Source organism: Megascapheus bottae, chromosome 3 (genome assembly GCF_031878675.1).
Source record: "Megascapheus bottae isolate mThoBot1 chromosome 3, mThoBot2.hap1, whole genome shotgun sequence".
Taxonomy (NCBI): Eukaryota; Metazoa; Chordata; class Mammalia; order Rodentia; family Geomyidae; genus Megascapheus; species Megascapheus bottae.
The window spans coordinates 77,956,264-77,972,990 of NC_143511.1; the positions used below are offsets into that span (position 1 = coordinate 77,956,264).

Genomic DNA, 16,727 nt, shown 5'->3' on the forward strand with positions numbered 1-16,727 from the left:
TTGAGAATGAGTCCAAAGAACCACAAAGAAATTAAATATAAAGAGGAAAGAACTCTTAACCGAAGAAATATCTTCTTTATCTACGTCCATTTCCTCCCACAAGGAAAAATGGCAGTGTCAGTGGTACATTACATATATCTCTCTTTCTTTTCTTGTTTAATCTTAGCACCTGCACAGCAGAGATTTTTTTTTTTACAATTCATTGCATATGCTCTCCCCTTCTCCCCCCATCCACACAGCACCTGAGCCCTAAGAAGCAACCACCTCAAGTCTTCCACAAAAAAAAAAAAGGCTGAGACCCTTCCTCATGTCCGAGTATAGAAGTAACAAACATGCCCCACGGTTTTATACAGTTGCTACAACATTTTAGTTCCCAACAAATGAAGATATTTTTTAACCCTCTTTTTCTCTGAATAATAATTACATTTTACAAATTCTTTTGTGTGTTGTTTCGTCACTTGGTTCTGTTGTATGTGTACAACAAAAGGAACAAGTCCAAGGCCAGGAGAGTCCCCTACTACCACCACCACCCCCCAACCTGTTAGCAGAGTTTGGCTGTCATCTGGTCCGACTGTTTGAGGATCTCCGTGTTGTAGAGGTCCAGAGCGTGGTTGACCCTGATAATCTCGCTGTTGGTCAGTTTCAGACGGTGCTTCAGCATACAGGAGAACAAATCCAGCTGTGGTTTCCCCGGGGCGACGGGAGGAGCCAGGCGATTGATTCGGTCCCGAATATCCAACAAGAGGAGCATCACGGATGAAGAGGAGTAGAACTGACCCCCTTGGGTATAGGACTGGTTGACCTGCTGCACGGCGCTGCGAAGGAGGTCGGCGTTGAACCTCAGGCTGTACCCGAACACCTGCACATCTGAGATCTTGATGTAGAACTGCCTCTTAGAGGGATCCGACAGGTCAACCGGACCCTGGCCGGTCTCGTTACGCAGCAGGGTGGGTAACCGCGTTCGACTACGTAGGTAGATATGGACTGTCTCGAAAAACGTTTTCCACCGATTGCCCAGCAGGAGAGTCCAGTTGTAGCATTGGCTGTTTTGGAGACGGACCTTCTCCCAGCGTGGGTAGCCGAATTCCCCAAAGGGCATGTTCCAGCCTTCCGAGTGGCTCCCGCTGAAGGGATTCACATAGACGAAGAACATGGGGTCCAGGCTGCTGTTGCGCATCTGGCAGATACGCATGGACATGCCAATCACCATGTGGATGAAATCCATGCGGTTCTTGTTGCTCTTCAGAGTGAGGGACATACGCTTGCGCCACCGAGGGTCAAAGAAGGTGTCGAGGCGGATCTCGTTGCTGATGAAGGTGGTGTGGATGTACAGACGCGAGTCCATCTTCTGTAACAGGTATTTCAGCTCCAGGTCTTGGAAGTCCAGGTCGGTCTCGAAGCTGATGAACTGTTCGCTCCGCTCCGAGTCCACGTTCTGGGGCTCGCAGCGGCCTCGGTACAGCTTGTAGCCCTTGTTGCAGGACCCGCAGAGGGAGATGTTAGCCAGGCTACACATGGCACAGCTGTTGTTTCCTCCTATGATGCAGGGAATGGGGCGCTGGCACAGCGTGGTGCTGCCGTGGCACACGCAACTCCTCTGGCTCTCCAGGAAGGTTCCCCAAAACCCATTCTCATTGCAGTAGAGAAGAGACTGAACCCTGGCAAGCCACTGCTGAATTGTCCTGGAGGGAAGAGGGAGAGGGGAGAAAAGTTAAGCCCCAAGGATGGAGTTGGGGATGGTTCCAGACACCTCTTAATGCAAGCCAGAGACACTTCAAAGAAGGAAAGACTGAGAGGCACAGTTAGAATCAGAAAGACGGGTGTCAGTTGTCAGGGTTGCATAGTACTTTCAGGTCGGTTCTAAATCTGATGCATGACATTGTACTTTACACTGCAGATGCTGTGTATCTTTCGCTTGTAAAAGAAGGGGATTGGACAGTGCTACTGATGGCTTGAGACTGTCATCCTAGCTACTCAGATCTGAGGCCTGTCGTTCCAAGACAACCCAGACAGAAAATTCTGTGACACTTTAATTAACTAGCAAAAGGTGCAAGTGAAGGTGAGATGAGAGTGGGGCCTCAAGTGATATAGAGTTATAAAGTACCAGCCTTGGGTGAAAAAGCCATGTGTGAGTTTGTGGGTCTGAGTTCAAGGGCAAAGAAAGAGAAGAAAAGGAGAAGCAGAAGGAGAGGGGGAGAGAAAAAGAGGGAAAGAGAAAGGGAGGGAGAGATTGAGGGAGGGGAACACAAGAAAAAAAAGGAGAGAGAGTCAGATAGAGAAAAAGAAGAGAGAGGAGAAGACAAAGAGGTGGAGGAGAGAGAAAGGGCTGGAGTAAGTATTTGGGAAGAGTAGTCTATCCACCTCTTTGATTTCATTATTTAATAGTCTCAAAGAAGTGTGATTTAGAAAATGTGAAGTCTGAGAACACAAATAGCCTTTCTGGATGGCTGCAAATCGTGAAAGTCAGCCATGGACAGGCCTTTCATGCTATTTCTTGTAATCAGACCTCTCAACTCCATTCACACATGCCCCTTCCTATGAGGGTCTATGACATCCAACAACCTGGCAGAAACCAGTCCTATTTTGCCACAATTTACAAACCATATAGCATTTCTATATGGATGCTCACACTTGATATTCAGTGCCCCCCCCCCCGCAAGGCATAAAGAAAAGATGGTATTTCTGCCATTTTTTTCCTCATTGTCATTCGAGTAGGGTTCGTATCACCCCACCTATCCCCCTCCTGACTTCCAGGACACTATAGAAGTGATAGAGAAGCCTATACTCAGATTCCAGCCACTACGATATCCCAATGAAGACAGATCCACTAGACAAGAAGCAACAGACCACAAAGCTAAAACTATGTAAGGTATTTGGCCTACAGGCTTCTCATCAGTCCTCATTTCTGTGCAAGTCTCCCATGTCCCCACATAATCCCTTGCATGTATGTGTCTAGCATTTTTTTTTTCCCACAGCACTGGAACTTTTCTTTCTTGTTTTCTCCCTGGAGCCTCACCAAAACACTCTGAATAACAGCTTGAGACTGGAGCTCAGTCGGAGATTACACAACCATGCGGGCTCTTCCACATATGAATTTTGAGATGATGCTAGGTGGCTCCCTTTGCCTTCCCAACTTCTTTCTGTCCCACCCAGGGCTGTGATGAGAATTACACAAATTTTAATGTGAAGGCTAAGCTTCCAACTTGGTAGGTGCTGAGGGCTTGGTAAAACCTGGGTCTTGTTATTTGTGCCAAAGGACTCTCAGGTCTGTTGTATAGATGTGGCCCCAAAGCTCAGAGATAAAATGACAGAACCATTTTATAGAGAACATGCCTAATTCATAGCTGCTGCCACAGTGACTCCTACCCATCAAGCAAGAAACCTTCTTGAGGTTGCGTGTGCTGTGATGATGCCCCCCTGTGGCAACTTGGGTGGTGTTGGTGGCTCACTTCTGCCCTTCCTATGCTGCTGCAGAGAGGAACTCATTGGCACTATACTCTCTGTGGTAGGAAGTGTCAGCTGGGTAACAAGTCATTTCCACTGAGGAGCCACAATCACCAAGCCATAAACACCAGGAACCTACGAATTGAAGTATACAGATGCTGGGGTCGGCAAGACTGAGTTCAACACTCTTCTCTAACCAGGCAGAAATCTCTCTGCCTCTGTGAAGCCTCTGTCTCAATATCTAAAATGAGGATAATAAGACCCAAACTCCCATTCTAACCAGGAACAAGTTGTTCCGCTCCTTGAAGCCACAGCATCCATATCTTAAAATGAGGATAATAAGACCCATCTCATACAGTTGGTGAGAGGATTCTGTGAGATTATATATTTAAAGTGCTCAGAAAAGCCTGGCATAGAGCAATTATGAAGAAAGTAATAATAAAAAGTATTCTTATCCCAGAGAATAAGCTCATCCTTTGAAGGTACTGAGGACACTCTTGTGGATTTTTTTTTTCTATCTCCTTGCAGTTTCAGGGAAACCATTTTGTTACATCCATTTGAAAATAGATACTGTTGAAATGGCTGCCTGGCTTGCTTTGCTTTAAATGAGTTGCTTATCAGCTAAGAGGAAAATGGTGGAATAATTAGCTTCTTGAATCTCCCTGCCTTTTACATTCACACAACTCTCCCTTTCTCTGGCAATAAAAGCTCCTTCAGAACATCCATGACATTGAATGAGGACCTCTAGTTGCTTCCTCAGGTCCTTTCTAGGCCTTTAGGCTAGGCTAAAGGAATTCCATCCGCCCTGACCACCTAGCATAAACTCTGGCTCTACAAAAATGTTTGCTTTAGGAATGAATGTTTGCCAAAGGAATGAATGAAGAATATTAATATATTTCTTCTTGTTTTTATTAACAACAAAAAAAGGAAGAACAAAGAACAAACTTCTCTCTCCCTCCCCTCAGGACCACAGTATTAGTTTTCAATATCATCCTCCCACACAGCTCCAGGCCTCCCTGGTCTCTGCTTCGTGAGAGCAATCCTCTTACAGCATGGAGAACAGCAGCAGGCCCAGCCTTGAGAAAACGGAGCTGGAATAACAATGAGCTATGTTGGCTCCTACCTCCCAACCAGAACGTTGACTGAATATTGGAGGATGAGTCATCAGATGGATAGTGTTTTGTTTTTTTTCTTTTCTTAATTTTTAAAAAATCTTTTTGGTGAGCCACAGGCCCCTCTGCACAGCTCTGATCACATCTTTCCAGGTGACAAGATCATCGTTTCAAAAATGCCTCTTTCAAATGGCCCACGCTTGCCCCTGTCACTCCCTCTCCAAGTGACAGGACAGTACCCCATTTAGAGCTCCTCTGTTCCCATCTGCGAGGCATTCTATAACCCCGTAGAGCGCCCCCTTTCTCGTGTCTCATCATTGGGATCCTTTGTCAGGACCAGGGCACCCCCACGCCTTGAATCAATGCTTCATTGTGGCTGAACTCTCAGAATCCTCCATGGGGGAAATAAAAAGATGAAAGTTCCTGGTGATGCTATAACAAGCAAGAGGGCTGGTGGTGAATTAGGATTCCAGCCCTGTCAGGCAAGAAGGATTGGGGACAGAGGCCCTCTGAGATGCATCAGCAGGCTGCATGGCACCTGCGTCTCCTGAGCTTGGAATAATCATGAGGTTGTGGACGTATCAAAGAAGGCATTAATGATACAGCAGGATAACACAGGAGGGAGGTGGTGTGTGCAGGGAGTTTCAGACTCAGTGAAACAAGGAAGAGGAGGCTGGTGGAAAAGGTGGAGAATGGGGAAGGGTGATAAGAGGAAGTGATAAAGGATTTGGTGTTAGGGGGTAATGGTGTGAAGATAGTTGAGCCTAAACAGGCTACACAGAAGCCACTTCAGGGGCAGAATTCGATGGAATGCAACCGGACAGAACAACAGAGCTGACAACATGAAATCACAACTCACTTGTTATAATTTACAAATTCTGGGGAAAATGGATCTCAGATGGGCCACCTGAGAGAAGGACTACTCATGCACCATTTATTTATTTATTTATTTATGCAAAGGAAAGAAAACCACAGAGGCTGTAGGGCTGCCAAAGAACTCTAATTTCTAAGGTCAATGAGAAGTCCTTTGCTGTGCAGTAGTACATTATTTGGAGAAGATTAAAACCAGAAAAATGAGCTTATCCCATTATATATATATGTATATATATACACTTATATATTAAATGTATTTATATAACACTGTATTTGTTTTCAAATAATATGAGCAATTTGCAGTGAGAAATGGGTCTCAATCAGAATAATGTCTTATACCTCCCTTTCATTGAAAGCCAGTGCTTTAAGCAGTAATCACTGATAGCAATAATTCTTCAAAGTTCACAGTGCAAAGTGGCATCCCAAACTGGCCTAGGGGCACTGGCTTACCATGACAAAGGCCTCATATTCAACCACCCATGGTGCTAAGGGGCCTTTACCCTGTCTCCCTGAGCAGCCTATGTAAAATTTCAATGTGACAGATGAAGACGATGGATCCTTGAGAAATGAGTTAACTTGTCTGAGATCACAAAGTCATTCCAATACTAGACCCTACCTTAGCCTGAGTATACTTTCTGCTCTGCGCCATGTGACATTTTAATGATAAGGCTAGCAAGAAGAAGGGAAAACAAGCCACAAGAGCAGGAATAAATTGAAATAATGGAAAAATCCAGGAAGTTTGAGTGTGTGAAAGGCTTATTATCACATTCCTTACTTCTTCTTGCACTGCCAAGATCCCTCTCCTCTATTTGCTAATAATTGGGGCTCAAGACAAGTGCAGAGGGAGAAGCCAGGGAGAAGGGTAGGAGGGGCTGTGATCTATAAATACTATTTCCCAGACTAGCCAGTGACAGCCTGCCTCAACCCTGACAACCGAGAAAGGGCTTAATAGGCCAGTTCCAGAGGGAAGGGTCTCACAAAAGCTGACATGGCCCCATCAGCAAGATGGTTAGGGGGAGGCAACAAGGACCATAATTTTTTTTAAAGGCATTTCTCAGTCACTAGGGATCCACAGCATCTTTCATTTTCAGCCAGAGCTGAATTCCAATGTATCTAAATCGGCATCTTTCTGTTGGATAAGTTCAATCTGTTCTGATGGGAGAGAAAGGGAACTAAGGGGACAGAATGAAGGAGGGAGGAGTGGAAGGCAGGATATTTCCTCATCATGTCTAAAGGAGAAAAACCTGGCTGGGTGTCACTGGCCTTACTTAGGAGGCTAAGATCTGAAGAAAGTGGTTCAATGCCTGCTCTGGCTCACAAATCTAAAAGACTGTTATCTCGGGGTAATCAGCAAAAAGCTGGAGGCGGAGTTGTGGCTCATGTGCCACCTTTGAGTGAAAAAGCTAAGGGACAGTGTCCCCAATCTAAGTTCGAGCCCCAGTACCTGGGGGGATGGGGGAGAGACAGAGCTAGAGATGGAGACATAGACAGACAGACAGACAGACAGACAGACAGACAGACAGAGATAGACAGATGGAGAATGATGCCTGATAGATTAGCTTCTACAACGGTTCCACAGGAAGCAGCTTGGACCATAGAAATAGAATTTTCAAGAAGAGAATATTTAACATCTCCCCTTCCATCCTATGTTTAAGAGCTGTCATGTATTTCATAACAGCTTTCATTTTACAGTAGTTCATTTCACATCATGTCACTAATCTCCAGGTCTTCATATCACTTCCATGAGATAAGACCCTCTTCCTATTTTCCATTCCATCTACAAGGGGTTTGAAAACCAAAGAAGGATTGTGACTCACCCATCATTACATAGCCTAAACACAGAAGACAAGAGATCAGGACTCCTGGATGTACATGAACATTCCTTCAATGACCCTCTACACTCTAGAGTAGAGGATGAACTACGTTCAGAAGCTTAGAGCCCCAGCTGTATGTCTCTAGCCTGTCTTTGCCTCAGTTAGGATTTTCTGGCAACTTGTCAGGTCTCCTGGTGACACAGCATGGAGTTGCTTGTCATTTGCAGGACAGAGGCTCTACCACCCAGGGTTTCCCATCAGTGCCTTCAGAAGCTTGCATCCCCCTTCCAGAACCATCCGGCTGGGGCGACCTCACTGAGATTCCTAATTCAAACAACCTCCCTGCTGATTTTAATTGGAGGTTTCGCCTAAACTGGGAATGTGATGCCTGGCCCATGGCATTTTAGGGAAGATCATACAAATCGAGTGCCAAGGAGAGAGGGACAGGGGGTGGGGTGAGTAGATGTAGGTTAAAATAGAAAACCATAATCCACAACTCTGCTATGCCTATGAGGAGTGTTTTTTTTAAGTGGGAATGCAAAAAAAGGGGTTCTGAATTATTCTTATATTTACGCCCCATTGTAATGGGTGTCTGAGTAATTCGATGACTCCACAAAATGTATCTTTAGTACAGCACAGACTGAACTGGGAAGACAAGGGGTTGTTCTTAAGTGTCTGATGACACACTGTTCTTTTGTGGTGGTGTTGTGTGTGACTGTGTATGTGTGTGTGTGTGTGTGTGTGTGACTGTGTATGTGTACAGACTTTGAAGGAATGGTGCTCACAAAAGCTGAATAAGTCCATGGTATTTGATGCTTGGAACTTAGCCGAAAGGATAGAACTAGAACTGCCAATCAGATGTAACCTAATCATCATTTTTTTCCAAATAAATATTTAGCTTTTAATCATTCCCTTATTTAAGGGTTTTTTTGTTTTGTTTTTTGTTTTTTTTTTGGTCAGTCACAGAGCTTGAACTCCGGGCCTGGGCACTGTCCCCGAGCTCTTCAGTTCAAGGCTACCGCTCTACCCCTTGAGCCACAGCACCATTTCCGGTTTTCTATTGGTTAACTGGAGATAAGAGTCTCAGTCTTTAGTTTCCCAGGCTGGCTTTGAACCACAATCCTCAGATCTCAGCCTCCTGAGTAGCTAGGATTACAGGCATGAGCCTTGGAGCCTGGCCTTCAGCTTCTTTTATTGCCTTAATAACCTGTTTCCTTCTGTAGTCCCAATTCTTCATATGCTGAGCGTCTTGTTGAGTGGCTCATAATAATAAGGAAGAAAAGAGTGAAAGGATATTGCTTTTTTTATGGTCTCTTTTCTGCTGAAGCTATTTTCCAGTTTGAAATTGTAGAGTGAAGGCGACAGGTCTTACTTGAGGAGGTCTGGGTGAGCAGTGGAAGGAGGCATAAAGAAGAAAGCAACAATGTATGAATGCAACTGGGCCTTTAAAACTGAGTTCTCAGGGCCAAGAGTTTGGCCTAGTGGTAGAGCGCTTGCCTAGCATGCACAAAGACCCAGGTTCGATTCCTCGGGACCATGTACACAGAAAAAAGACAGAAATAGTGCTGCGGCTGAAGTGGTGGAGCTCTAGCCTTGAGAAAGCCCAAGGATAGTGATCAAGCCGTGAGTTCAAGCCCCAGGAGTGGTTAAAAAAAATGGGTTCTCAGCAGCTTAACTGGGGAGGATTATGAAACAATCTTTGCCATTACACAGCTCTATGACTGGAAGGTGTGAAAGCCAGCACCAGGGGCTGTATATTCAAAGTCAACATTTTTCTCAGGGGCCTGGGCCTGCTGAAGGCAGGTGAAAGGAGGCTCTGAAGCCTCTCAGGGATGACAGAAGGGCCTGATGCTCCCAGGTACTGAGGCTGCAAGAGTTTGTCTATTCATGGTGAGCAGTAGACAGGCTGGACAATGAACGACTCAGATCAAAAGGCTCCAAAAGTGAGAAATGACTACAGAAGGCCAATGTGGACCCTAACCTTGAAGTACAATAATGGCTATCTAGATCAATGACCAAAATGATTGAAATTGACCTTGGATACTTGAATAAATGACTTGACCTATTTGATTCTAAGTATTTTTTTGTTTTAATCTGTCAAATAGGGAAGCTAATGACTATATTTTATATCTGAAGAACTCAAAACTGTATATGCAAAGCTACTGAAGGTTTTCAGTGTGAGGGCATTATGAATGACTATTTAACTGTCACCATTATTGAAGACAAGGAATGACCACATTTTATTAATGTCTCAGTGAAAAACATTTCATTTGGTTTTTAGACTGGTCGGTTATAGCTTAGAATTTTCTAGTCTCACTGGTTGTTTATTCTTCACATTTTTCATGTATACTATCACCATAAGGCTTACTCTGGGTTCTGGAGTAAAAGAAAAATTGAATATTGAATTTTAGCTCTGCTGCTCATTATTTAACCTTGAACAAATTGCACAGCCTGTTGTTTTAAGCAAAGAATGGAATGACATTAACGTCTTGCAAGGTTACTCTGAGGCTTAGATGAGATGACGTATACAAAGCTCCTGCCATATGGTAGGTACACAGTGTCTTTCATGAAGACAAACTATTGTGCTCCTCTTGAACTCATGTGGTAAGTGATCCCTTTGACGTCAGTCAAAAATCCAGGGGAGGAGAAATATCTACAAATGCTGCTGGGTCAGTTAACTATCAGTCTATTTATTTTTAAAGAATTGTGAGACTTGGGGCTCGTTTATACCCCCAAATCAAAACAGACTTTTTATAGGTGTTAAATGGGAAAAGCAAAAGCAGCAGCAAGAAGAAAAAAAGCATTTCGAAGAAGACACAGGAAAATATCTTCATGTCACTGGAGTAAAGAATTATTTCTCTAGAATGCTCACAATGAAGACCTAAAAATATGTCAAGATTAAACTATCAATTAATGCCATTAAGAGAATAAAGAGAAGACTCTCAATGAAAGGATGTACTTCCAATACCTCTAGCCAAGAAAATACTGCAATGGCAACACATATCATGGGGAGAATGTCTAAATCTCCTCAAATCTAAAATCTCAGTCCCTATGGTGATTGCATCAGTGAGACCCTTTGGAGATTAAGTAGAACCCCATGAATGGGGTTAATTTCCTCATAGATAAGATTAGAGAATGATCTGTCATCCCTTATAGGATTGGAAGGAGAGCCAAAAATACAAGTCTTCAATAGTCATTAAGGTTACCTATCAGTAGACACCAAAGATATGAATGCCTTCGTCCTGAAATTCTAACCTCCAAAGCAATGAGTAATCAGTTTCTGGTTCTTACAAAATATCCAGTAAAGAATATTTTGTTATGGCTGGCTGAATGGATTAAGAAATAATGCATAATCAGGCTGGAAGTTTGCCTAGTGTTTGCCTAGAGTGCTTGCCTAGCATGCACAAAGACCCAGGTTCGATTCCTCGGTACCATATACATAGAAAAGAAGCCAGAAGTGGTGCTGTGGCTCAAGTGGTAGAGCACTAGCCCTGAGGACAGCCCAAGGACAGTGATCAGGCCCTGAGTTCAGTCCCTAGGACTGGCAAAACAAAATTAATAATAAATAAATAAAGCATAATGAAATCCACCAAACACTGTGAATAAAATGAGAAGAAAAACTTGGTGCTTGTGGCTCATACCTCTAATTCCTAGCTACTCAAGAGACTGATATCTTAGGATCATAGTTCAGGCCTTCTTGGGCAGAAAAGTCTCTGAAAATCTGATCTCCAATATACCAACAAAAATCCAGAAGTAGAATTGTTGTTCAAGCTGTACAGTGTTAGCTTTGGATGAAAAAGTTAAAGGGCGGTGGCCAGGCCCTAAATTCAAGCTCTAATAAAAAAAATGGAGGGGAAAATTAATAAAGGGGGCTAATTTGTTTTAAATAAAATTTGTATATATACAGAAATTAAAAAAAATCACTATTTTAAATGATCCACATATTCATTAAGCATTATGAAATATGAAACATATGAAGTCCTACAAAAGAGTAAGAAAAAGTCACTGGCAACAAATGGAGAGCAGCAGGTAGTTCATGGAAAATAAAATAAAACACAACAGGATGTACAGAAGGGCAAAAGCACCATGAACCCTCACTTTGTTCATCACCAAGACAAGGCAAATTAAAATTACAATGAGATGCTACTACTGTATCAGAATGACGAATGTAGAATTAAAGTATAAAACATGAAAAGCAAGAAGTGCTAAATGTTGACAAAGATGTGTGGTAATTGCAGCTCTCCTGTCCTACTTAATGGTGGGAAGGGAACTCACTTCAGCAAGTGTGACAAGGTAGAAGTAGCTATTCTAGGATCTCGCAAACGGAGTACACACATAAACCTGTCCTAGAAATTGCACCGAAAGCATGTTCTCAAGAAAAAGATGTAAGCCCCAGAAAAGACATGTGTAAGATGTTCTTGATGGCCTCAACCTGGAGATTATGAAAATGCCTATCAGCAGTAAAGCAGATGTCTGCACATACAATGAAATTACTCTAGAGGATGAATGAGCCACAGCTGCACAAAACAACATGGAAAGAACTCAGAAAACACGGAAGGATGAAAGTAGCCAGAGATAAAGGTCATATATGCACATGCATACACACACACATATACACATATGCATATATATATGGGAGGAACAAGGAGAGGGAGAGAGAGGAGAGATAGAAAGAGGAGGGAGAGAGAGAGAGAGGAGAGAGAGAGAGAGAGAGAGAGAGAGAGAGAGAGAGAGAGAGAGAGAGAGAGACAGAGAGAGAGAGAGACAGAGACAGAGAGACAGAGAGACAGACAGACAGACAGAATGGTATTTTAAAAAAGGAGACTCAACCCATCATGCACAAAACACCAAAATCAGTTCCTTAAGAGAGAAATTTGACAGTTCCCTGAAGAGAACCTGTGTCTACTGCAATGCAAACAAGACCTTACTTTTTGCATGCTGTTTACATGTGTGAATTCCAGCTTGTGAAAATCAGTCTTCCCATGTGCTTTTGATGTTTATACTTTTGATTAGGTACATAATCTGTCAATAGGTGACAATTACAAAGTAAATCCTTTAAAACAACCAGAATAGTATTAAGGCATTGATGAAGGACAATTTTACATCATTCCCATTTTTTTTTCTCCTAATTTTGATCTTTACAATTTCTGTTATCCTGTGCTAGATTAAGAGAGACTCTTATTTAACAGTATGACAATCCAAGGCTCAACACAGAGAAGCACTGCCTCGAAGGTCCGCAGTTCCTGGCCACACCGCTGGATTCTCTCTCTCCTGTGTGTGTGAGAGAGTATGCTGGCTGTACCTGGAAAGGGAGGATTGAAATGAATGTTGGGAGGCTTGCTCTGAAGAAGGATTAAAAGGAAAAGGGCTATGCACAAAAGTCGTAAGAACTTAGTTCTATTTCTGACTGAATCCCCAGAGCCTCCAGAATCTATTCTAAACAGAAGCTACTGCTGAGCCTCAGGAAAAAGAAAAAGAAATCCCCAAACTAAAAACAATAAAAAAAGAAACTGGAGATGCTTATTTTCTTGGCTTACGTCAAGGAAGTGAGTCAATTGCCCTACTTGCTACAAATGCAGAATGACAGACACCTATACACACGGGAATGGAATGTCCCTGACAGTGTTCACTGAAATAAACATGCAGCTCTGAGGATAAAGCTGTGGTGTTGGCATTCAACTCTGCCCATCACCCAGATGTAATCCCTATAGGCTGTAACCATGCTGGGTCTCACTGAAGTTCTCTTTTCCCTGTACATAGGAAAGCAATGCCTAAGGTATTTCTAGCTGAAAGCTCCATCGCTATGTGGGTATGAGAACACAGGCAGGTTGCTGGCTTCTGTGGGCTACCTGGACTTAGTTGACGATGTGTACCGTTTATTTAATAAGATACTTTAATTCACATTCATAACTCTTTGTCAACCCAAACTACCACCCTCCACACATACACACCCACTCCCACCCCTGACTCCCCACAACACTGGTGGGGAGAATAATTGTTAAGTAAGGTCCTATAAAAGAAATAATATCCTCTGGGGAGAACTAGGTGCAGATCCACAGTGGTAGAACTTCAGAATCCCAGAGACGGATGATGCTTAGGCAAGGCCTGGTCCATATAACAAACAGAACACTGAGTAAAAAGAGAGTATGTGATAGGCTTGATGTCATATATAGCACATATCTGCAAGCCCAGAACACAAATATTTCCCTTAAGGAATAATCTTGGACAGTGACCAAAGTGGCACTGCTAATCTTTCTCACAACCGTGTTCAAAGGGACTTATATTCTGTCAGTGTGACTGTGCATGAAGAGAAGGAAATGATTGCACTTTTAGATTACTGGACATTGGAGCTGAACAGATACTACATGGAGGAGCTGCAGAATCTCACTGGACATTTGAGATCATCCTCAAATCAGAACATGGATGTGCATACTAGAATGGTAGAACTACTGCAAGAAAAAAAAAATAGGCACTGTGCCTTTTGTAAGAAGCCCTTGAGGTGAAAGTCCATGGACACCTGATTTGCTTAAACTCCTATTCTAATAGCTATGCCAGTGGCAGAATGCGTCTTTCAAAGCTTTTCTGATAACAACAAATACAGCAACCCACCAAAGAAAATGATGATAGTTACTTATGGACAATTGTTTCGCCTCTGACCAACTTCCATGGAAATCAATAAACAAATCTAGTAACAGTAGCAAAACAGGTACATAGTGCAAAGCTCATAGAAAAGCCTGTAAGACAAACTCATGAAAAAATGCCTTAATTAACAAAGATTTTCAAGGAGAATGTTACACTGAAAAGTATGCCTGTGCAAAGTGTGTTCTACTCTCTACTAAAATGAAATTCACTTCAAAACCCATCATCTGTGTCATAACCTTTGACCTTCCTCTCACACAGACAGGAGATGGAGGTACCATTGCATTAACCAGTACCAAAGGGCAGAACTGATTATTGCAATTTATGGACTCATGCTTGAAGGGGCTAAAAACTTGTACTTTCTGCTCCTTGGAAGACGTTGTCTTGGAGCTCTAAGGTCCTTTTTAAGCAATCTGACCACAGCGTTGGAGAGCACATGGGGAGATCCCGGAGAGACAGAGGGCCAATGGAGAGCAGCCTTAAGGCCATTTCTATTATGGTACTAGTGATTTAAGTAGAGCCTTCTCACAGCTTCTGTCCATTGTTTAACTTCCACAGAACCATTAATAGCTCTAGTCTATGGAACAGAACTTGCCAGTCAATTCCAACATGAATTTCTAGACTATAGATCAGGAATATGTGCGTGTGTGTGTGTGTGTGTGTGCGCCTAAAGCTACTAAACTTTGGTTGATTTGCCATAAAATAATATACTATACTATAGACTACAATAATAAATCGGCTGGGTGCTGGTGACTCCTGTCTATAATCCAAGCTACTTAGGAGGCTGAGCTCTGAGGATCACAGTTCAAAGCCAGCCCATGCAGGAGAAAGTCTGTGTCTTATATCTCCAATTAACTACAAAAAATCAGAAGTGGTGCTGTGGCTCAAAGTGGTAGAGCACTAGCTTTGGGCACAAAGAGGCTAAGGGGACAGTAGCCAGGTCCTGAGTTCAAGGTCCATGACTGACAAAAAAAAGAACAGAATAACATACAGTTTTATTGTTTAAAAGAAGGAAACTCAGGGTATATATTTACCCCATCCTATTTCTGACCAACCTATACCTCTCCACATAATTCCAAAGATGCTTATCATCATCTGAAATGTTTAGTATCTAATCCCCAGCAAGTGTACATAGGATGTGATCACTCCACTGAGGGTAGCCTTCATATTATAGTTGACCTAATGCTAGGGAGATTGAGTGGACCTAATAATTAGATGCCATGGTTAAACACAACTGTTGCCATGATCCAGAGGCATCTGAAAGTTCAGAAGAACCTGGTGAATCTCCTTCTCTGTGAGGATGAAAGGTCCATGAGCAAGGATTAGAGGAGGAACTCTGGGACTTCACAGTGAATCCAAAGCTACAAAGATCTCACTCAAACCAGAAATTGAAAAGAACTAAATTTTGCCAATGACCAGAAGGAGTTTAGAAGTGCTTTCTTCACCATAGCCCACAAGAAAGAACCTGATCTAGCTAATACCGCATTTCTGCCTGGGGAATCATAAACAGAAGGTCTAGATACAGCACACCTAGACTTCTACCCATGAAAACTGAGACAACTCAGAGTTCTGTGTTCCTATGTGCTATTTTAACCTCTACATACAAACATAGCAATGGTTACTCTGTCCGGGTTAAATCTTCATTTTATTTAGTTTTGCTCTTTTGTAAAATGATGTGAAAAAGATCAGATGACCTCTTCCATGTATAACATATGATTTCAGTTTCTGATCATGTAGCTTTTCAGAGCCTCAGATTTATTATATTGAAGCATAGATGGAGAGCAAGTCTCAGCCAAGTTTTATTTTATCTGAAAGATTTCAAGCTGTCTTGTCTTGCTCACTAACCCTATCTCTTGTATACAGTATGTGGAACCTGGCAATTAGTAAACACTAAATATCTGTTGAATTAAGGAATCAGTGGTTTATGACAAGGCCATTACCCTTGTCAATGGTTTTGACAAGGGCAGAGGACTGTTCCTATACAGGATAGCAACAGATGCAGTAATATTATTTCATAATCTTGAGCACTCTTCTAAATTCAATGAGCCTCAGTTTTCTCACCTGTAAATGAGACAACTAACCATTGTTCCTTTTCTTTCAAAGGTTATTCTGAGGATCTGGTAAGGTTGTTGTGAAAACTCTTTGCAAAGTGGGAGATAACCTGTACTTAAGTGACTGTCTTGGGAACAGTTTGTTTTTCAAGATTAGGAATGCCCCTAAGCCAAATGAAGTAAATTTATTCCCTAATTATACCAGAAATGGAGTGTCTTCCTGCTGTTCCTTTGGCAGCTGCTGGTTAGCAGTCTTGCCACCTCTCAGTGGGAATGGTACCTGCAGGGACACAAACCCATTAACATCTGCTTAAGCAGGAAGACTATCTGGAAGACGCTGGAAAATAAGGATCTCTATTGACAGGAAGGGAATCACCACCTATGATCTCACCCCAAACCATCGGGGTCTTCTCTCATTCATTTAGTGTACTGAAATCTTTTCCAAGGCTGTGTTTGGTGAAACATGATACCTTAAGGAAAAAGGTCCAGTGGCTACGTAAGTCTGAAAAATATGCCAACTTGATTTCTTGATCCCCTTATCTGTAATTTTGCTTTTGTGGTTCTTGTTAGATTCACTATTATGTGATTTTACTCAACCACCAATGCCAGTTCCTTTACCATATCATATAGGATCCATTTACACAGACTTGATCTTGCTTGGTTGCCCCCAAATGCGTACATTGGGAGGGGTCTATGTTTGTGGCACTGAGTGGGTCTTTGAAAGGAAGTTACGCAGAGTTTCCACATCAGCAAATCAGCATAATCTAGGACCTAGGCTCCTTCCAAGACCCACG

General features: G+C 42.6%; 1 protein-coding gene across 1 annotated transcript in view; it reads right to left on the bottom strand.

The window, feature by feature from the left end:
• Positions 1–55: 55 nt before the first annotated feature.
• The window catches only part of Brinp1 (BMP/retinoic acid inducible neural specific 1), a 182,814-nt gene continuing 166,142 nt past the window's right edge, over positions 56–16,727 (bottom strand). The window contains exon 8 of the mRNA XM_090330518.1: positions 56–1,682. Coding sequence (XP_090186644.1) covers positions 542–1,682 — 1,141 coding nt within the window. The 3' untranslated portion in view covers positions 56–541. The remainder of the gene's footprint in view (positions 1,683–16,727) is intronic.